This window comes from Neopelma chrysocephalum, unplaced genomic scaffold (genome assembly GCF_003984885.1).
Source record: "Neopelma chrysocephalum unplaced genomic scaffold, ASM398488v2 Primary Assembly neopelma1_64, whole genome shotgun sequence".
NCBI classification, from domain to species: domain Eukaryota; kingdom Metazoa; phylum Chordata; class Aves; order Passeriformes; family Pipridae; genus Neopelma; species Neopelma chrysocephalum.
Window position 1 is genome coordinate 3,302,602 of NW_020897721.1, and position 21,459 is coordinate 3,324,060.

At 58.5% G+C, this 21,459-nt stretch overlaps 2 protein-coding genes across 4 annotated transcripts in view; one reads left to right on the forward strand and one right to left on the reverse strand.

Annotated features, from left to right (window-relative positions):
• Positions 1-2,096: 2,096 nt before the first annotated feature.
• TSPAN1 (tetraspanin 1) lies at positions 2,097-7,190 on the reverse strand. Of its 2 annotated transcripts, none has more exons than XM_027683302.1 (8): positions 7,097-7,190; positions 6,895-6,959; positions 5,526-5,732; positions 5,039-5,113; positions 4,221-4,319; positions 3,699-3,836; positions 3,133-3,216; positions 2,097-2,868 (listed from the first exon to the last, which is right to left on the reverse strand). In XM_027683302.1, the coding sequence occupies exons 2-8, from the start codon at positions 6,949-6,951 to the stop codon at positions 2,815-2,817; spliced, it is 714 nt and encodes a 237-aa protein (XP_027539103.1). In that variant the 5' UTR covers positions 6,952-6,959; positions 7,097-7,190; the 3' UTR covers positions 2,097-2,814. The 2 variants fall into 2 exon arrangements, with proteins under 2 accessions (XP_027539103.1, XP_027539104.1); XM_027683303.1 differs by having other exon boundaries at positions 7,093-7,151.
• Positions 7,191-13,933: 6,743 nt separating this feature from the next.
• LOC113967478 (phosphatidylinositol 3-kinase regulatory subunit gamma) overlaps positions 13,934-21,459 on the forward strand; it is an 82,425-nt gene continuing 74,899 nt past the window's right edge. For both annotated transcript variants that reach the window (XM_027683083.1, XM_027683082.1), the window contains exons 1-4: positions 13,934-14,032; positions 14,622-15,361; positions 19,385-19,480; positions 19,720-19,797. In XM_027683083.1, coding sequence (XP_027538884.1) covers positions 15,046-15,361; positions 19,385-19,480; positions 19,720-19,797 — 490 coding nt within the window. In that variant the 5' untranslated portion in view covers positions 13,934-14,032; positions 14,622-15,045. The remainder of the gene's footprint in view (positions 14,033-14,621; positions 15,362-19,384; positions 19,481-19,719; positions 19,798-21,459) is intronic.

Genomic DNA, 21,459 nt, shown 5'->3' on the forward strand with positions numbered 1-21,459 from the left:
AGGGGGGACAACCTAAGGACCAGAGAGCACCAGCTGGTGCGTGGCTGGGGACAGCAGTGACCAGGCTTTGGCAGGCACAGGGCACTGACTGCTTGCCCAACATCCCTGCAGGGGGACTACTCTCCTGCCCTCCCTCACCCTGTGTTGCAGGTGGAAAAGAAGAGCCCCCACTCTGGCACACACCCAGATACACCAGGTGTTCGGGCATCTTCCGAGGGGCAATAAGGAAGTTCATGTTTGCTACCAGGTGCCCTTGAGGACCTTTGGAACTCGTGTTTCCATGGAACAACTGTCAGCTTCTGGGATGCTGCCAGGCACCTTGGGGTGCCAGTCTGGGAGAACCAGACAAGTGTAAGGAGTGCAAGGTACAGGGGTACAGGGTGCAGAGATGCCTGGTGGCACCCACGTGGACTGAGATATGTCCTGGGGCTGGTGATGGGATGGGATCTTCTCTGAAGAGCCCAAAAGCTCCAGTGGTGCTTGGGCAGTGGGAAGTAGAGAGCAGGGGCAGAGGGGGGGCACAGAGGAGGCTGTGCCAGTCTGGCTTACCCTCCACTGCTGTGCTTTCAGCTGCCAGAGCAGCCAAGAGCAGCGAAGGGCAAGTGGGAGGAATCACATCCGGGAGGAGAAACTGGTCCTTCGAGTTTTCCCAGCAGGTGGAGGGAAGGAACAAAGCCGGTGGCTGCAGGGTTATTGACAAAACTCAGTGCCACAGAAACAGCCTGTCCTGCCCCACTGAAACCCCAGGGCCAGGAGGAGGTTGGAAGACAGAAGCCATCGGCTGGTCAGACATCACCCCCAAACCTGCTCCGCCCCTCGGGGGTGATGGTGGGAGGGTGTGTGCCAGGAGCCGGCTTTGCAAGGCAGCCCCACTAGGAGGGAGCAGAGGAGGACATGGCCAGGTGTGCCCAGAGGTGCCTGGCTCTGTACCAACCAGCTCCTGGGCACCACAACACCTCCGGGAAGGGCCTTGGGCAGTGCCAGCCAGGCTCCAGGCAGCTCCTACGTCCATTGAGAGGGAAAAGAGGCATAAAAGCCCTGACATCACCCACGAGGTGACAACAGTTTATGGTGGAATTGGGGCATTCACCTGTCCGGGAAGGATAAGGCTATTTTCTGGCAGCTTTCCTCCACACCTTGCTGTGGGGCAGGGCTAAAACCCATGTCCCCAGGGCTGAGTCACTCAGGGTGGGGAGGCAGGTGCCTGTGCCTGTCCCACTGCCACCAGCATGCTGGATGGTGCCAGGGAGATGCCAGACCCCAGTGGGCCACAGCAGTGCCTTGGTGCAGCCCCGTACCCGGTGCAAGAGCTGATAAGGGGGTGCCATGGCAGGCACGGAGCAAGGCAGTGCAGGGGGAGGCTGTTTGCACACTGCTAATCACCCCGTCCTTCAGCACCACCCTCCCCCAGTCCCTGTGCTCTGCCCCACAACCAGGGAGCCTCATGTCAAAAACGGGGTGAAGCAGCCCTTGGGAACACCCACCCCCCAAACCACCCATCCTCGCCTCACTTCCGAAATGGGGCAACTGAGGCAGGGCAAGCAGACCCTCAAGGGCAGAGAAGGAGCAAAGCTGGGGAAATAGGGTGGCTGGAAACCCCCCACCACCCCCACACATAGAGGGACGGCAGCCCCCCCCCCCCCACAGGCAGTGTGGGACAAGGCCGGGGATGGGATGCTCAGAGATGGGGCTGGCAGGATCCATCCCTCCTCACCACCCCATTTCAGGTTCCTGGGGCTGATGGGGACACAGGAACCCCCCAGCCAGCCCTGCCTTTCAAGCCAAACTGTTGCTCAGTCCATGAACGGCTGCTCTGAGCAAGCAGCGGCTGTTGCAGAGGGAGGGTGGGTGTAGTGCTGGTGGTGGCCCCCACCACTGCCCATCTGTTGTGCAAACACTGGGCTGCTTGTTTCCAAGCACCTGAGTAGAGGAGGAGCTGCAGGCAAGGAGGGCAGGCAGCCTGAGGGCAGGGCTGTGCTGCCTGCAAGGACCTGTAAGGAAACGTGGGGGGAACTCAAGGCAGCTCCCACCCCTGTACCCTCCTGAAAAGAGGGTATTTATCAAAGGCAGCACCAAGATCAACTCCAGAAAATAACTTTTTTTAATCCAAGATGAAAAATTTATTTGCATTTCTTTACAGCATGGAGAGGGGCTCACCCATGAAATGACAGAAGGCACACAGGGGGCAGGCCCAGCACCTGTAGGGCCAGGGACCACCAGGGCTGTCTTCATGCCAGGGCAGGGGCAGAGACCAGCCAGCCCCTCTTTCAGGGGACAACACAGCAACAGGGTCAGTGCTGGCAGAAAATGGGTGCAGGGGTAGATACATCCCCCTGTGAGGTGTAGTTACCACCCAGAGGGTGGTAGTTACCTCAGTAGAGGGAAGCAGGGAGGCAGGACAGCTCCCTGCCCTGCCAGCTCCCACTTAGGTGCACACTGGGGACAGCATGGGAGAGGTACAGCATCCACCTGCAAGAGTTTATCAAGGCATTGCTGTGCCACTGCCAGATCAGCAGCCCTGAACAGCCCTGGTGCTGCTTTATCTCCTGCTGACATCAGCTAAACAGACCAAACAGCTTCTTCCACGCCACCCCACCCCCTTCAAAAACCACCCCAAATCACTATGTACAGACTCAGTGTGCCATATCAGTACAAAAATATACACAAACTCTACAGATCCCAGCTCAGTAGATCAAAGTACAGCTATAAATCACAGTGCCTAGGACAGCATCAGACCCGGGCAGGGATGGGGTCCCCCCCAGGAGCATGGCACCAGCACGGGCAGGAGGCAGATCATCTTCCTGCCTCGTGGGATCATTTCTCATCCAGCCGACAGTACAGGTACATGGAAACCGCCATGGCCGCAATCTGGGGGTGGCAAGATGCAAGTCAGCCCCTCTAAATGTGCATCCTCCCTCCCCCTTCCCAACGTGGGTTTGAGTCACAGCCCACCATCCCCAGCGCACCAAGGAGGAAGAGCTGGATGTGCCCAGGGAAGAAGGCTCACTGGCCTGGAGCAGATGGTGCTCCATGAGGCTGCCCCAGCCCCCTCGGCCACTGAGGCTGGTCCCAGCCCCAGCACTCACCTCCTGGTACAAGGAAGAGGGAGCACAGCAGTGCTCAGGCACTCACCTCCAAGGCGGCGATGCCGGCTGCCACACCACCCGCCACTTCTGCGTTAGTCCTGATTTCTTCCAGGACCTGGTCGAAACAACCCTACAGGAGGCAACCACACAGGTGAGGATGACCAAGAGGGGGCAATGCCCCAAATGCCAGGGCACAGCATCCCCAGAAAGGGAGGTACTCTTCTCCCACCCAGAGAACACAGCCTTGGAGAAGGTCTGGGGGCTTCAGGGGGCAACTCAGCCGCTTCTCAGCAGACATATTAGGACAAAGGGTGAGCAGAAGAAGGGAAGGCAGGGAAACCATCCAAAAAGGCAGAGTTCTGGGTGCTGGGTTCATGTCCAGCACCAGGCATCCCACTCTGCTCCCTTTAGGACCAGAGCAACAGTAATACCTTTGCTGGTCTCTATCAGGGACAAGCCAGGGCCACCACAGCATCCCCCAGGAGTTAAAGCCCATGGCACTGCCATGTCCAGAGCTGGGCCTGGAGCTACAGGACACGTCTCCATCCCTGTGCCCAGGCACATCCCAAAACAGGCTCTGCCAGAGGGCAAGAGCCACCAGAGTGTCCGTACCGTGACATTTCTTTGTGCAGCCGCTGTGGCGTTGCAGGAGTCAGTTGAGCCACAACACTGGGGGGGGTAGGACCCATATTCCTTATAGTAGAAGGAGTCATTGAAGTCTGTGTAGTTATTCAGGCCACAGCAATGGACCTAAGAGGGAGAGAGAGAGGAAGGGATGGGGAGAGCATCCTTCATGTCTCCCTCCAGGCTCCGACGCAATCTGGACCCCACTGCGTCATGGAGGGTGTCACCCATCTCCACCCAGCTATGGCAGGGTGCTCAACAGTCATCTCAAGACCAGGATTTTACCCTACACACCATCACATGCATCTCTAACCCCAGGCATGGGACCACTAGGTCTCAAGTAGGTGGTTCCCAGGCACCAGGGAAGCTGATGAGGTGGGGACAGCTCAGCACATCCAGGATTGCGACGGTGTTCCCATTCCCATCCCACTGGCCCACCCAGGTGTGCACCACCAAGCTTGTGTTGGGAGGATTCTGACCCACAGGTGAGGGTCCCAGGGCTCAGCACACCTCTGTCATGGTGGTATTCCAGATCTGCGTGAAAGTCCGATCCTTCCCGTACTGCTCCTTCAGGACAGGGGTCACCACAGCCGACAGCAGCGACTCTGCCTGGAAGAAGGGGCAGAAAAACACCATCAGAGAAGGTCCTGGGGAGCACCACAGAGCTGAGCACCCCCATACTGGTCTCAGCCTATGGGGAGGAGACCAGCAAGACCCAGCGTGGCCAGAAGTACGTCACACCATGTCCCTTTGACCCACAGGGAGCTTGGCCCCTTCCCCACTAACCAGTGCCTTATGGCACCAAGGTCACCTACGACCAGTGAGTCATCTGATAAGCAGTGTTAAGTGAGGGAGCCAGGATGTTTGACCCACGGTTCACTTCTCTAGTGCCTAATGAGGCAGGCACCTTTCTCTCCAGGTGGTTTCTCAGCTGCCTAATAAGGGGTTGAGTTTGCTCAACGTAAGGCATTAGTGACTTCCTCTCCCATATAGCTCCTATTCTCAGAGATGGAGAGGAGTCAAGCCTAAGCTGCTAATGGACTGAGGAGCTTGAGAGAAAAAAGTGGGCAAAACTTGCCCTAAAAAAAAAAAAGAGGGTTATGGTACAACAGGAATCCCTGTTCCCACCACCCTCAACCCAGCCAGGCTACCCCAGCCTGCCCCTGTAGCGGGTGCCAGCAGTGACCAACATCCCTTCCTCTTGCAGCAGTGCCCACCCCTCAGCTTCCCCATCCATGGGCAGCACTGCCAGCCCATATCTCCTGTTTTCCCAAGGGGTAGGACATGTCCCAGATCAGCCCAACCCGAGACTCAGGTATGCCACTCACAAGACTTGTGTAGACCAGAGCCACCACAGCAACAGCAATTTCAGCGATGAAGATGATGAGCACCACTGAGAAGAACTAGGATACAGCAAGGGGAGGGAGGTCAAACTGACAGCCAGAATTCCTCAAGGGCCCCAAGAACCCACCTCTTTCCCCAGGGCCACAGGATCTCAGGGCTTAAGCCCTTCTGCCTCATTGCCTTCAGCTTTGCTCCAAGGCAGAAGCAGCACAACCTTGGGTTCTCCAGCCCTTCCTCTGCATGGGGCTGAGCTCTCTGGACACACTCCTGCTCAGCACCACCTCCTGCCTCCTCTCACCCTTTCCCCAGGCAGACTTTGAGTGCTGCACTGCCTTTCCAAAATCCACCCAGACTGCTACACGTGGAAACATCCACAGAGCACATATCCACAGTGAAACCTGTCCATCAGATCTCCCCCACCGCACACCCAGCTCAAATGAGGCTAAACAAGAAGGTAAGTCAGGTCCATACCATCATCAGGAGACATTTGCTCTCTTTCTGGGCACCGTAGCACCCGAGGAAGCCGATGATCAGCAGGATGGCACCAATGGCGATGAGAACATAGCTCACATTCACAACCTGCAGGACGCTAGAGGAGAGCGCCCCAAATATATCCACGAATGACTGTCCATCCACTTTGACCCAGATGCCAACTCCTAGAAGGGTCCCGCCACTGAGCTGGGAGGAGAAAGGCAATGTCAACTTCCAGGTAGGCAAGAGATCTGCTGTTTGGGGAAGGTCCTGGCACAGCTATTTCTTCCCTCTGCCATTTTTCACCACACCAAAGCAAGACTTCCTGGTACTGTGGGCACCTCAGGGCATTGCCACTGCATACTGGGGGCAGCCAGATGTAACACCCCCTCCACCAGCACAGCCTCTGTGTGCTGTCACAGCTGCCCCTTTCCCCACCCTGAGCAGTTTCAGTGCTGGCAGTGGGGCAGAACGCCCCATGCAAGGCAGCCAAGCCAGCAATGCCACCAGCCCGTGGCACGTGACCCCAGAGGGGCCCACACGGCCAGTGCAGACACTGGCCACCACCATCCTGCCACAAGCTCCTCCATCCAGGGCAGCTGCCCATCCACCTGGAGGAGCAGCTGAGCAGCCCCCCCACCCCAGACACTCACCTGGGCAAAGGTCAGCTCCTGGCTGCCTCCCGTCTGTCCCAGCCCTGACCTCTGCCCGTTTGACCTTCTCCACCACTCCCAAATCCTAGCAGGAGCTTTAAGGAGGCAGTGTTTCACCAGGGCAAGCCTGGAGGCTCTGCACCCCCTTTCCCAAGGCTGTATCCTACCACACCCCCTTCCAGGTGGCTCCATTGCTCCTGCAGAGCCAGGGGCTCTCGGGAGCTCCACTACTCTCTGCCCTGGGTGGGAGCAGAGTGTGTGCTCTGGAAGTACCCAATGTCCAAGAACCCCAACACCCCAGACCACAGTCACACACATGGGCTGCTCCTCCACAGATACGGGGCCCCCCAGGCAGGGACCCAGCAAACCCCCCTGTTCAGGGGCACAGAGCTTCAGCACAGAGAGGGACACGGGCAGCTGATGCAACAGCCACTGTCCCCAGAGCCCAGCACAGCCCTTGTTGGAGTAAAACCCGCCCAAGCTCAGGGCTTTATCCCTCAGTTTGGGGCCAGAGACCAGACCTCACACCCCAGCGGGGTCCCATGGGCACAAGTCCCACCTACAGTCACCTCTTCACACCCTCTGCTCCATCGCCCACGGAAAGGAACATGGAGGGGCAGGAAAGATAAACCAGACGGGCTGAACCCACCCCACACCCGGCTCAGGGCACCCCCGGGACCCGCTCCCGCAGACCCCAGCCCCCGGGGCGCACTTACAAAGATGGCCAGGTTGAAGAGGATCATCATAACCTTGATAAAGGTAAAGCACCCCATCTTTGCACCTAAGGAGAGTGGAGAAGTTACCGAGGAAAGCCCCCACCCTGGCACCGCCGGTGCCCTCCCGCGAGCGGAGCCCAGCTCCCCTCCAGGGGAGCCCGGGGGAATACCCCTGGGCAGGGAGGGACGGAACCCGACCTACCTGGACGGAAAGCAGATCCCAGCACCACAACCTTACTCCACCTACCCCAACCCTCTCTACCTCCGCCACCCTCCCGCCGCTGCCCTTTAAACGGGCTCGGCCCCGGGGCCGCCCCCGCCCCGTCCGGCCCCGCCAGGGCCACCCCCTGCGGGTGTCCCGGGGATCCCGGTGCCTTGCTGCCCTCTGCAGGGACCGGGCAGCCCGGACGGCTGCTGCCCGCGCCCATCGCCGCGGGGCCTGGGGGATTCGGTGTCCCCGTCCCGCTGCTGCCGGGAGCTGACAACCCCCGGGGGTCGCACGCCCTGCGACCCGGCTTAGCCCCAACCCGACAGAGCCCCGCGGAGCAGGAGGGTGAGACCCCTGCTATGGGGACTTTAGCGGGAAACGATGTCAGCCCCGGGGGTCTTCAGCCCACGGCGGATGCTGCAGCTGTGGGGGTACCACCCGCTGCCCTCCTCCGCAGGCGGTCTGCAGCTGTGCTTGGGATTTTCCAGCTGTGGACGGCTCCAGCAGTCACAGCCCCCCAGTCTCAGCCCCTCGGGTCACAGCCCCCCCTCTGCCACCCGTGGCTGAGCCATCCCATCTGCCCAGGACGATTCTGTGGGTGCGCTGCTGGTCCCCCCTTCTCGGGACCACCCAGGCAGGGATCTCTCCAAAACCCAAACCTCCAACACCCTGGGTGAAAAGAGAAGCACAGGGGGGAACAGCTGCACAAGCCGGTTTACAAAAAGGAAAAGCCAAAGCTGTTCGGGCCGTCCCCAACTGCTGCGCTGGGAGGTGGATTTTTGCCGGCGGGGACACAGCGGGGTGGTGGCAGAAGAGGACGGTGACAGCCATAACAGATGCCAGCGCTGGAGCAGGTCAGCAGAGACCTGCCATAGCCTAAGGGCTGCCAAAAGTGTATTTCTTTGGAAAGACACTTGAAACAGGGCTGATTTTCCACAGAGGAGGGCTACAAGAGAGCCACACAGCACACGGTGGGGAAGCTGACGCCCAGGCCTGCCCCTGGCGGTGGTCCTTGCTGGTCCACTGCACCTCTGGGGCAGGAGCTTGTGCTGGTCCCCTCCCCAGCACCCCCAATGCATCCCTTCAGCTTGTCATCAGACCCAGGAGCGATGCAGGAGGCAGGGGAGAGAGATCTCATCCTGCAAGAGCAGGCAGGAAACCAGTCTCTGTGTGCTCGGCAGAGAGCCCACGCCCAGCTCCCCCGAAACCCCAGAGCACATTCCCTGCCTGGCCATAATGATACATTTCAGTAGGATGAAGTCAGCCCCACTGGGCTCCAGCCAAATCCCGGTGGTATTTGGGGGAAGCCTCTGACCCTCCCAGGCACCCTGAGTATTAAGGCAACCCGTGCTGCAGCTGGGGGCTTTAGCCCTCTCCCCCTCACTGCCTGCAGCCTCAGCCCTTCCCTGAAGCAGCTGCTATGAAGCTGCTCAGGGTGAGGGATCCCTCTCCCAAAGGGGACTGCTGCTCCTAAATTCAAATGAAGACCATCATATTGCCCCTCTCCCAAAAGTTGCCCCATCCCAGCCTGACCCTATTTGCTGCACGAAAACCCCCACCCCAAAAATAATTTTTGGCAAATACGTAGATACTTGCTCTCCTTCCCAGTCATTCCCAGCCACAGGGAAAAACAAAGGACAACTTATGGGCTGCTCCCCTCACCTCCCCAGTGCCACAGCCTGGGGCTTGGCCACTCCCCAGTGTCACCCCACTAGGGAGCCAGGGCTGGATTTTCTGGCTCTCCAGGGAGGCCTGACCTGGCCACACAAGGACAAGCCTAGTGACATTCCCACATCCCTCCTGCCCAGCAAGGCCACACCATCTCCCTGCTGTCCCCATCCCATCACACAGCCTGATCCTCCCTGAGGATCCCCTTCCCCGGAGCATGGGGATGCCTCCTCAACAGGGCATGGGACACAAGGCTCCTCCAAGCCACCTGGCCCTGGGAAGCTGAGAGCAGGGAAGTGGCAATAAGTGGCCACTCCTGAGGTCCTCTGTCCCCTCCTGAGGTCCTCTGTCCCCACCCTGGCTGCTGACCCATGCCTGAGGGAGTGCAGGAGCCAGGCATGGTGTCAGGATCCGGCCATGGTGTCTACACCAAGCCCCCCTTCTTGGTCTTTTCTTCAAGGAAAAGCTGCAAGCTCTGCTCCAGCCTCATGCTGCCCTGGGCTGCCCAGGGAAGTGGTGGATTCTCCGTCCCTGAAGGTTTTTAAGATAAGACAGGATGTGGCACTTAGTGCCATGGTCTAGTAACCACGGTGGTAGTGGATCAAGGGTTGGACTTGATGATCTCAGAGGTCTTTTCCAACCCGTCTGATTCTATGATTCTATGATTCTGTTATTCTTCCAGCTTGTGTTTGCATTTTGAGCTCTCAAGTGCTGAATTTCCACCCTGCTGATGAACCTGGTCTTTGGCATCCTCTGGTTGACATCCAGGCACACAATGGGCACAGCCTCCCCTGCATTGGCACCCTCCTACCCAGGGCTCCAGCAAGGCAGCTGCTGGGTGCTCCGAGGAGGCATTTTGGAGCAGCCATCCGTCCCTCTGCACAGCAAATTAGACAGCAAGGTTAACAAAGCATCTGCTTGGGAGTAAGTGGGGAGAAACCTAAACTGGCATCTCTCAGCCAGCAGGGCAGGAGGCGTCCTGGCAGCCCTGAACAGGCCCTGCTGCTCAGCCCCTGCATGGATTAACAAATGCTAATGATCCTGATCGATCTGACAGTGAGGAGCCCAAGGGGGTGCTAAGCCAGGCTCACTTGGCTTAATGCAACCACTGGCACTCCGCTGGGCACAGGGGACATCCCCCTCATGCCTTAGCTTCCCTCCTGGTAAAGCACTGAGTAAGGAGCCCCAAGCGTCACCAGCCATGGAGACCAGCCAAGTCTGTGATTGACGGGATTTTGGGGTAGCTTCATCCAGGTGAGTCCCTTGCAAAGGGCTTTCACATGTCTGTTTTGGGTTGGCAGTGCCTATCCAGCTGTCTGTCCAGTATCCAGTCACCTGGAGAGTCTGGATGCATGGACACACTGCAATGTGCCGGAGATGAACCTGACTTTGGATTTGCAGATGGAAGTTACTGAATGTTGCAAATTTGTGCTGAATTCATCACTTCCCACCTCCTGATGCAGAGAAATAAATATCTACGGCAGCCAAAAGTTTTTGATGTCTTGAAAAGGACGCATTTCAGTTCTCAGCTTCAAAAATTCAAAGACTTTTGGCCACAGAACTGGGGAAATCACCGATTCCTCCACCACGGGAGGGACTGACCACACCGATTTCCCTGTGGCTGTGGCTCTTTCAGGAGAATCCTCCCTGTTTCCGTGGCTATGTGCAAAACCACAACTTGAGTCCAAAACACAGGCATTGCCCCATCTGGTACCGTGATCTCTGCCATGTGGGGCCCAGGGTGTAAATACAGATGTGATAAGGGGGGGCTGCAAGTGTGTCCCCCAGTGTAAGGACCTGGCCCTGTGCCTTACGTAGCTGATGTTAATCATTATGCTGTTTCCAGCTGTGTGTTAATAATGCAATTAAAGAGGGGCTCCAGGACACCTCTCTGCTTTTGTATCGGGCTGAGCTTCTTCCCACGGGTGTACCCCCACAGTGACTCTCCCGGTGCCTGCCCTGCCCTGCCCTGGCCGCCTGCCCACACCCCTCCAGATAGCATTTCCTTGTTTCTCACATGTGTCCAGGCCGGCAAATCCCTCCCGAATTAATTAGCGAGGGCCATGCCGAGGCGCCAGCTGCCGTAAAGCCCAGACGGGCAGATTCAGGAATGCAGAGGGCTGCGCTGCAGGGTCACATCAGGATAACTCCACGTCTGAGCGCCGACGCTCCGGGGGCTCCTGCAGGCGAGAGCCGGGCTGCGAAGCCTTTACCGCTGTCTCGCCTGCGAGGATGGCCAGGGCTGTGTGGTTGATGGAGCTTTCTCCCACCAGGGAGACCCTTTCCACTGCAGAGTCGGGGTACAGGACCTGACCCAGCTCGGGAAGTGCTACTGCCCGCTGCCCAGAGAGGTGGCACTGAGGGATGCCCTGGCAGCACCCATTCCGGCAGCTCCTGGCACTTGCCGTGCTGTGAAGCTTCAGCCCTGCAGAGCGGCGCAGGGAAGAGCCCCGGCAGCGCCCCCAGCCTTTCCTTGTGTTCCTTGGGTTTTCTCCAGCGTCTTCCTCCCCAGGTCTGAGGTAGCCCCAACTCAGTGGTGGTGGCAGAGAGCGTCTGTAGAACAGTGCAGCTCCCAGCTGTCCATGGGTGCCACGCTGGGAGGTTGTTTCAAGAAGCACTTGGCTCTTCCTAAATCAGAACCCAAAGAGGCCAGAGCGCACTCCTGGGCACTCTGGGAGAAAAGCAAGAGAGAGGGAGTTTTCCTGCTCCTAAAGAGAAGAGAAAGCAAAGCGTGGAGCCCTCCACAGTGGGGAAACAGAGGTGAAACTAAAAGAGTGGACTGAAATGTCAGTGGAAACCTGAACCTTTTCTCTGTTTTCTCCAGCTGGGAAGGGCTCAGTCCAGTTCTGCAGCCTCACATTCTCCAGCCAGGCACGTTAACAACTGTATTTATGCTCTATTTATTCACAGTGGCTAACTTCCCTGGGCGTGAGCTTGGCCCAGCACATCCAGGGGCCGGACGGGATGGCACTGGGGAGGTCCCAAAGAAAAGAGGGGAGCAGCGGGACCCCTGTCATTTTGGGAAGGCCAGGACAGGCAGTCAAGGCGGATGCAAAGCATCCCCTGCTCCCACCAAGGGTTGTCCCTCCGGCCAGGAGAGGAGAGGGGCTACAGCAGGGCATTGGGACCCCAGTGAGGAGACACATCGCTCACCTCCCCATACCCCCATCCTGGGCTGTGTGGACACTGAGCAAAGAGGGGCTTGAAGGGAGCCACGGGGTGCAAGGAGCAAGGCAGGTTCCTCCTGCACACTCCACAGAATAGTCAGGGCGAGGCAAACCAAGGCAAAGCTCTCGTTGCCATGAGTGCTGCTCATTAAGCCAACGAGGATGGATCTGTAGTTAATCAGAGCCTGACAGGCAGCTCCTCTGGCTCAATAAATAGCAGTCAAGGTCTGAAGCACCTTTTGCTTCTTCACAGGGTGCTCTCTGAAGGCTCTCTGCCTGCCTTGGGGGATGTGCCCAGCTCTGGACTGGAGTGGGGTGAGGGTTTGAATAAACCGTGTGGGGTGGTACAGGGTGAAGGGCAGCCCAGGATGCAGAGTTTTGGGAACGATCCTGCTGCAGTGCAACTGGAATAGGGTGTAAGGGGTGCTCTGAGGGTCCCTGGAAGTCAGAGAGGGCTGGGGTGATGCTCAGCCCCATCCAGTGGCAGGGTGGTGGGCAGTGAAACTTGGCTCCAGCGGGAGATGGGGCCTTTGTGTTTGGGGACCCTGAAGTGCATCAGGAGGGAAAGATATCTGCTGCTGGGAAGGAAGGATCCCACTCAGCATCCTGAGAAGGGGAGATGATGGATGTCATGCCAGGTTGTTTCCCTGCCCCAGAGCCCCAGGACTGTGTTAATTCCTGGACTGTATATAGGCCCTATCCCACCCTATCCTATCCCAGGATAGGATGGGTGGTAATACCGGATGGTGATGTACCCACCAGCCTCCCCGGCTCTAATGCTCTCCCAGGACAAAAACACCTCCTTGCCTTTCTCCAGGCAGCCCCTTGAGCACTGGCACCATGCTCAGCCTGGGTGACTTGATAACCCCAGTGGGAGACTCTGGGGAGGCCAAGCAGGGCTTTGGACACTCAGCAAAACCTCTTCATCCCCGATGGGGCACAGGGAACACGACTGGGGAAGCACAGCTCGGGGGAGGGCAGTGTGTGGCTGTTCATAACCAACTCCAACTCCGTCCTGGCAGCTGCAACAGCAGCACGGTGCCAGCAGAAATGGGACGAGGGAGAGAAAAATCCCTTTTAATCCCCAAAGACCAACAGCTGGGCTGGATCCAGCTGGGGAGTGGGCCAGTGGGGACTGCATGCTGCCCAAGGAGATGCAGCTGAGGAGAAATCCCCCAGGATGCTGCTGCCCTGCACCGTCAGGCCATGTGCTGCAGGGAAAGGAGGGGGGAGTTTGATGAAATTACGGGTGAGAAGGGCCCTCCATCTGCGTTGCTCTGCTGGCCTGTCTGTCTCAGTTCCCTCAGTTTTCCCAGCACTTGTGATTCCTCCTTGGACTTTGTGCCACCCCTGCACTGCTCCCTGCAGTGGCCTGGATTCAGCCAGTGTGCATTTGCCAGAGCCTGTGTTTTAGGTACCATCTATTTTTAGGATGTCCAACCTGCAGCAAAGACAAGGAGCCACGACCATTTCGGAGGAGTCAGCGTGAGAAACAAGGATTTAAAAAAAAATAAATAAAAGTAAAGCAAGCCTTTGTGCCTCTGGGAACATCACATCAACCCCTCTGTGCCTCACGGACAGTCAAATACTGGGACAGCTTGTCCAGACTCAGGAGGAGAGCGAGGAACCGGAGCATCCCTGGGCTGGGATTCTCCATGGCGTCTCCTGCCTGTCCTGTGCGTGTTTTCCAGCCTGGCTAAAGGAAGGGATCCTATGTGGGTGCTCAGGGAGAGCTGGATGGCATAAGGGGGGTGTCCATGGGGTGCTGGTCCTCCTCTGTCCTTTAGCATCCCTAAGGATGGATGGAGACCCACAGATGGGAGATCTCCATCCTACAGAGGATGCAATTTTGGAGCAGCGATGCTGCATCTGGGGATGAAGTCATCCACCTACTCCTACAATTTTCCCTCCTCCTCCTCGGTAGCCGGGCGCCCCCCCCCCCGCCGCAGCGCGGCGGGGGGGGCGCCCGGCTACCGAGGAGGAGGAGGGGGAGGAGGGACGCTGACATCACCGCCGGAGCGCGGCTCGGCGGGGCCGGGAGCCGGCTCCGCTCCGCTCCCGTTCGCCGCTCCCGCCGGTGGAGCCACCGCGCCCGGTAAGGCTGGAGGGGCAGCGGGAGGGCTCTGGGAGGCAGGTGGATGGATGGACAGACAGACAGCTGCTGCTCGTCATCCCTCCATCCCTCTTCCACGGGGTCCTGCGGGAAGCTGGGGGGCAGCGGGTCGGCAGCAGCACCGTCTTTTCCCCCCAAGGGATGATGTCACTCTTGGAGGAATATATAAAAATGCATCAAAAAAATTAAAAAAAAAAAAAAAAGAAACGGAGGGGGGGAAATAAACCAAAAACCAAACCCACATGAAAATCCTACATCTTCATCTGCCAGCTCCGTGCAGCAATGCCAGGCTGGAGCTGCCGGAGGGGAGCTGCGTGCAGCAGGAGGTTTCTCAGCACATATGTCTATTTTAAAAACCCATGGCGTGATCTCTTGCCCTACTTTCCAGACTCTTGCCGGTACTTTCCTCGCGTGCAGCGGCCGAGCCCTGCTGGCGGGAGCTCCCTGGGAAGCAGGAGCTCAGCGAGCTGCTGGGCTCTCCCTGGTGTTGGGAGGCTGGGATGGGGGGACAGGACACGAGGTTGAGGTCAAGACAGCGCTTTGGTCACTAACACGCTGCCTTTCTCTCCAGCACACAGAGGGAGGTCCCCAGCACCGTGTGGATGAGGCCAGGCTGAGAAGACGACTCACATTTGTACCCTCTATCCCAACTAGCCTCATTCTCTTCCCTCCATTCGCCCCGGTGAAGAAACAGCTCCTTACCCACACCTGAACCAGCCCTGATGAGTCCCTGACATTGGCGTGGCTCCACAGCAATTTTGGGGTTGGAGGGTCAGGAGCTGCTCTCCATCTCGGACATCTTCCAACACTGAGATTTCCATTCTGCGTGTGCGGGGAGAGGAGCACTCCCAACCCCTCCGCACTGCCCAAGCCCAGCCGTCCCTGCCCTGTGCGGGCGCCTCGGGCCCCTGATGCCCGGCTGGATCGGGGCAGTGTGACCCACGCCACGCTGTCTGGCTGGATCGGGGCAGTGTGACCCACGCCACGCTGCCGCCATGGCCTCCTCGGACGGGCTGCAGTACCGGGCTCTCTACGAGTACCAGAAGGACCGGGAGGAGGACCTGGCGCTGTGCCCCGGGGATGTGCTGACGGTCAGCAGGGCCGGGCTGCTCAGCAGCCCCAACTACAAGGACGGGGACGAGCGCAACCCCCAGGGTTGGCTGCACGGCATCAACGAGCGCACCAAGGAGCGCGGAGACTTCCCCGGCACCTACGTGGAGTACCTGGGCCCCGCACGCATTGCCGCCGCCGCCACCAAGGCCAGGCCACGGCCCTTGCCCCTGCCACCCGCTGGGACCCCCACGCCCTGGGGTGAGTGCTAGGGGAGCAGGAAGGTGGGAGCCCACGGGTGCGTGTCCCCTGCAAGATGGCGAGGGTGGTGTGGAGCCGGGGTGGATGCTTGCGATTTAGGTGGCTTGGTGGGAATCCACCCTCGGGATGGGGATCCAAACACAGTAAGAGGAGCTGTCCCAGGAATTACCTGCCCTGGTGCATCATGGCAGCCTCAGGGGAGGCAGGGGGTGCCCGGAGTGTCGCTACCCCCCAGGCAAACATGCTGCAGGGATTGCTCCTCACCAGCATCCCAGGCTGGCTGCTGTGCTGGCATGGGGTGTCCAAGGGGATCCACGTCTGTGAGAGCACAGGAGAAGATGGAGGAGCCCTTTGGGCCCCCAGAGAGGATCAGAAAGCCCCGTGGTGGTCCCCAGAGACTTTTTTTCCAATTGCTCTTCTCCCCACCACTGCGGCACCTGATTCAGGCTGCTCTCAGTGCCCGGGCAAGCTCTGGCCCTCGGCCAGCTCCCAGCTTCATTGTCACTTTGTGCAGGCTGGGACAGGGAACAATCTTGGCAGGCAGTGGAATTGGTCCCTGGGGGGCTCTTCTATCCCTGGGGGCTGCAGCACTGGGGGGAATATTCAGGAAGACCCTTCCTGGCACAGAGGCCTCTGTCCATTTCTCTGCCGAACTCATGCAGCCAGCTCTGCCCTCACCATGGCCAAAGGCCTTAGGGCCAGGAGGGGTTTCACAGCAGTTACATAATGTACACAAGCTAAAAAAAAAAATAAAAGGCAGGTAAGAATCCCCCCTTCCAGCCAGGCATGTCCTGGCAACCCCAGCCAAAGCCACGGTGCTCTCCTGCTCCGGGATGTGACGGAGGAGAAATGGCTGTCTGTGTGGGCCTGGGCTGGGAGAGAGGCATCACCTTCACCTGTGACTGCTCAAAACCTGCCCAGTTGCTGATCTAGCACTCTGGGCACCCTCCCTGCCCAGTTTGGGACCATGGTACAGGTGTGGTAACCAAAGAACCTGCTTCCCCTCTGGGCTGGATGGACATTGGAGGTACCTTGGTCCCAGGTTTAGAGGGGCATCCACTGATGAGGAGTCCATCTCTCTTCAAAATATGGTTCAGGACCACCTTGCCACCATGATTTAAGAGGTGGGGACCACCTGGCTCCTGAGCTGAGCACTGCGTCATCCATGTCCATGTGTGGGGTTGCCGGGCAGTTCCTGATGCGGAGCCCCCCCAACCATGTGAAAAGGATGCTGGGCCCCCCTCTGCCTCCCCTCCCAAAAGTGCAGGTGCTCCTCCCTGACCAGTGATCTGAATGTACCAAGGTGGCCACAGTCCCACCAGCACTGGCGAGGCTCCCAGAGCAGCTCCATGCTGGCTTTGCAGGAGGGTGGAGACCACTTTTTGGGCGTGCTTACCCTGCCAGATGGGGGGTTTGAGCCTCCTTCCCAGTCAAGCCCAGTGGTGCGTGAGGAGCCCTCTGCCCTGGCTGTTCAGCAGGATGAGCCCTGGCAAACTCGGTGCTGTAGCCTGGACAGCTCGGGTCAGACAGGAGCAGACCCTGGGGGTCTCCAGCCTCATTCACCAGGGAGAAGTGTGAAGTCACCTTCTTGCTTCTGCCCTTGCTGCCCACCACCACTGCCCTGTGCCTGCCTCACGCAGGGGTGGGCATGGGCTCCTCTCCAAGGGGCTGGGACATGTGCCCCAGGACCCCTGCCCGCAGGTGCTGGGGATGTGGTGATGCCCCACAAGCCAAGGAAGCTCATCTGCCTGGAGAGCCTGGCCCATGCTGGAGGTCTCAGTGCAGGAGCCCCAGCCGTGCACGGGTTTGGGCAAGGGGATAACAAAATTTTTAAAAATGTAAAATTCATATTTTTTTAATAGGGGAAAAAAAAAATCCCTAAGAGCAGGTTTTGGGGGTAGGTTGTGGAGAGTGCTGCTGTCTGCAGGACGTGCTCTGGCCATGGCCAGGCGTCCAGCCCCGCTGTCCAGGGGCATGTTGGGTGCCGCCTCCTCGGTGCTGTGCTGTGAGATGCCCCTCTGTGGAGTGCCTTTCCTGGGGCAATGCCAGGGTGTGCAGGCACCTCAGCAGGGGAGATTCGTGTCCCACAACCACATCCTTCTGCAGCAGGGGAGCAGTGTGTGCCATTTTACGTCAGTTTAAACCCAAACCTCCTGGCTGGCGAGAGTTCCCTTAGAGTAAAAATCTCCAAAATCCTTTTGAAAGAGAAGGTGCTTTTGGTTTTCTTTTTTTTTTTTTTTTAATTCTTGCCATACTGTTTCCATTTCCAGATGGAGGTTTGAGGGATCTTTTTTTTTTTGGCCAGCCCTAATTTATTTTTCTGCGACAGCAGTGCACCACCCAGAGTGCCCTCAGTGCCCACCGAGCCCTGGTGCCACACAGGGACCCTGAGCTGGCTGAAGCCATGAATGACAGAGAGACACTGCATGTCCCAGCCGTGCCTTCAAGTCAGGGCTGACTCTGCAGGGAGAAATGGTCTTTTTTTTTAAATTAAGTAACATCCCGAAGATGACTCTGCAGCAGATCTGAGTCCCAGGAGATTTCCCAGGAGCTCAGTGGCTGTTTTGCCCCTGACTAGTTGTGCCCAGTGGTCCCACTGACGAGAGGAATCACCTCCACTTCACCTGGGGCTGGAGCCAAGCAGGGTGTCAGGATGCTGGGGTCCAGCTTGGCACAGCTTGGGGCCATTACTGTTGTTCCCAGCAAGGAGGAACAGACAGTTATTTTTCTGCAGTCACCACCTTACCCCTAAGCCATTGGTTTGGAGGAAAAGCCCAGTTTTCCCTAATTACAAAACCACTCATGCGGTGGTGACATTTTTACACGAACTCCCAACGATGTGCTTTGCTTTAAACCCTGAAATCTTCCCTGTTCCCACCCAAGGCACCCACACATCCCTGTTGGGCAGCAGAGGAGACCCCCTTGCTGGGCTTTGGGGTTACAGCCGTGCCTGGGGACTGGATCAGCCACCCACAAGCGGGAGGTTTGCATCCCTCCCTGTTCTCCAGGAAGCACCAGGGCATCACTGCGGTGAGGATCAGAGCCTGGATCCACCTGTTGTGGCCAGGTTGTGTTTTTGCAAAAGACTGAAGGCAGCGTGGCCCTCCCCAAAGTCCCTTTATTTTTTTTTTCCCAGCATTTCCACAAGTACGTGTCTGTACTGCAGCAGTCGCACAGGGCTCTGATGTGCTGCAGCCAGTGGCAGCCCCTGCCCCTGCCAGGCCCCTGCCCACTGCCTTTTGGGGGCTTTAAAGGCCACTAAAGAGAGAGAATGGGGAGAAATCCCAGAATTGCACTGCTAGAGCCTCCCTTGGGTATAACCCGCACAGGAAGGGTTCATCAGCTGGGGTAAAAAGGGACGGGTGGATACAACATTCCCTGGGGTAAGGACAGCTGCTCTCCTGCCTGCTGAGGGGTTTGCTCCTCTCTGTCATGGTCTAGGGTGAGGTGTCCTTGGCATAAAACTCAGGAGTCAGCAGTACATGGGGATTTGTGCCGTGGGAAGCCTGACCCATGTTTGGCCAAAGGGCTCTTCAAGGACTGAGTCCTGCCTGGGCCTGTGCTCAGTCCTGTCATAGACACCAGAGAATCCAAGTGGGTGAGAGCTGCAGAGAGCCATGTCAGTGGTGGGTATGGATCTGGTTCCCAGCTCCTGCCTGGTGTCACTGTGGGCTGTGGGTGATGAGTGAGGGCAGTCCCGGTGCCATAGGAGGAGAGGTGGGGAAGGGATTTTGGCCTGAAGGATCTCCATGCTCAGGGTGGGATGTTCCCCACGGGCAGAGCATGTGCCCGAGCATGTCTTTGCATCTCAGCAAGCAGCTGAGCCCCCAACAGTGACTCTTACTGCAAAAAGAGGATAAATAAGGCAGAAGTGCTCCAAAATTGGACAAGCCTGAGCCAAAGTATTGGCTGTGGCTCTGCCAAAGCAGCAGCTTGATCCTATCATGGGGCAGCTGAGAAAAGAGACTGGAATTCCTGCAGGCAGGAATTTCCAAACCTTTTCTCCCCTTCTTTCCATCACAGGGCTCCCCGGGCAGGCAGAGCTCGCCGAGCATCCCACCCTCCCCGAGCAGGCGCTGCCGACCGTGGCCAGGCTCATCGAGGCGCTGGAAAAACAAGGTACGGAGACCCGGGTTGCCCGTCCCTCTGCAGGGCACACACGGGGCACACGTGCAGCCACCGGCTCTGCCGTGCTCGGAGAGGCCCCGAGAGCATCACCAGAGCCAAACCTCTGCCCACTCCCCCTGGTACCCACGCAGAGTGGGAGCTTGGTGTTCTCGGTCCCTGCCTGCTTCCATTATGTTGGAAAGGAAGATGTGGAGCTCAGCATTAACCCCTCTCTCCTGCCCGTCCCCCAGGTCTCGACAGCGAGGTGCTCTACAGATCTGGCCCCAGTGCCCTGGGGGATGCTGAGCTGAAGCAGGCCCTGCTGACGGGTAAGTCCCAGAGCCGCATTTTTCCCTATATTGCCGGGAGGGAAGGGGGCTGTGGAGGTGATGCTGCCCTGGCCCAGCAGGGAGGGGTTATGGCTCCAACATCATTACGGCCCTAATCCCAGCTCTGTGAGGCCCTGCCTGCACGTGGACCCCTCTCCACTTCCCCAGTACCCCGCGTGATGCAGCCAGGAGGGTGCAGGTGCGGGGCTGGGGCACTTCACTAGGAGCTCTATTATTTTTTAGGGAGAAAAATACTGTTGGGGGTTTTTTTCAGATCTCTAGGGTTTGTATCTGAGGATCAGGGCAGGCAGAAAGCCTCTTGTGGGTGTGATAGGGAAAAAGAAAGAGGAAAGGAAAAGCTTATTATTTAGGAGAATGGGAAGCGGTTTGCGGGACTTTGGGGCATGAGCAGGGTGGGCAGGAGGGAAAAAAACATCTTCCCCACCCCTGATTCTAAATCCACGGCTGGGATAGGATGGCACGGGGCGGCGAGGGGGGGAAGAGGAGGGGGGACACGCGATGGATCCAGTGTGCCGCTCAGATTTGAGTACTTGGGGGGTGGGGGGGCTGCGTCGAGCATCCCCATGGTCCGGCCGCGGTGCCCAGAGGGCGGCACTGTGACACCAGGCACGGGCGGCCCCGCACAGCCCCGGGCCGGCCCCACATCCCACCGCATCCCGGGCGCTGCCGGCCGGGGGGCGGCGGGAGCCGGGCCGTGTTGCTGGGGAGAAGGGCTGTGATGAAATCGCTATATTAAGCACCATGACCTCATCGCTTCCCGCGCACCGGGAGCCGAGTCCCGCCGGGCGGGGAAGGAGTGGTGCAGGAGAGGAGATGATGGAGCTCCCGGGGCTGCTCCGTCCTCACTGCCCGAGGAGACCTGCGCTCCCCCGGGGGTGATGGGGGTACAGGGCACCCCACCACCCCACTCTCCTCTGCCAGCTGTGGGCTCAGGAAGCCCAGAGCAGCAACTGCTCTTCTTCACAGCCTTGTCCCCTAGCCCAGATTTCATGGCTGAGCTCTGGAGGAGGTGAAGGCATCCAAGAGCAATCCCCTCGGCTGCTCTGGGCACTGGTGCCTAGGCTGGGCAGGGGCAGCATGAGAAGGATGCTTTGCTTTCTGAGCACGCAGGAGTTACAGGTCCTCCATTCTTCCCATACAGCCGGTGCAGCATTCCAGGCAGGCCCAGGGCTCCCCACAGAGAGCCACTGCACCACAGCAGTCACTGCCAAAATCCTGCCCAGCCTTGGGAGACTCCCCCTGCCCAGGGGCAAACCCCACTGTCTTGGCAAGAGCCTGGGCTAGAGCTCTGAGCAGCTTCAGGGTCTGTCCAGGTCTGTCCATCTCCCAGTTCAGGGGCCAGCACCAGGCAGAGAAATGCCATCGTGCTCTTCAAACCATTTGAAAGCCCTGAAAAATCACCAACAGCCCTGGGAGACTTGATACTCCCAAGCCCCCATCTCCTCTGGGATCGAAATCTTTTATTTGGCACTTCAGGGGGCTGCCCTGTGTGCTCAGCAACGCTGAGCTGGGCAAAGCCAGAGCTCCTCAGAGCTGGCTGGAGGGGGTAGGATGTGTCTCACACTTATTAGCTCTCAGCTGAAGGGGCTGATGCTCAGCCCTGCCAGAGGGATGCTCTGCAAACAGGATGGGAATGATGCT

Bases quoted from the DNA above. Each gene is read 5' to 3' on its own strand.
- TSPAN1 (XM_027683302.1), bottom strand. From the start codon at position 6,951: ATGGGGTGCTTTACCTTTATCAAGGTTATGATGATCCTCTTCAACCTG. The intron at 5,733-6,894 runs GTAAGTGCGCCC...TTCTCCTCCCAG, and splicing joins TCTTCAACCTGGCCATCTTT to CTCAGTGGCGGGACCCTTCT. The intron at 4,320-5,038 runs GTGAGTGGCATA...CCCTTCTTCCAG, and splicing joins CTCTGGTCTACACAAGTCTT to GCAGAGTCGCTGCTGTCGGC.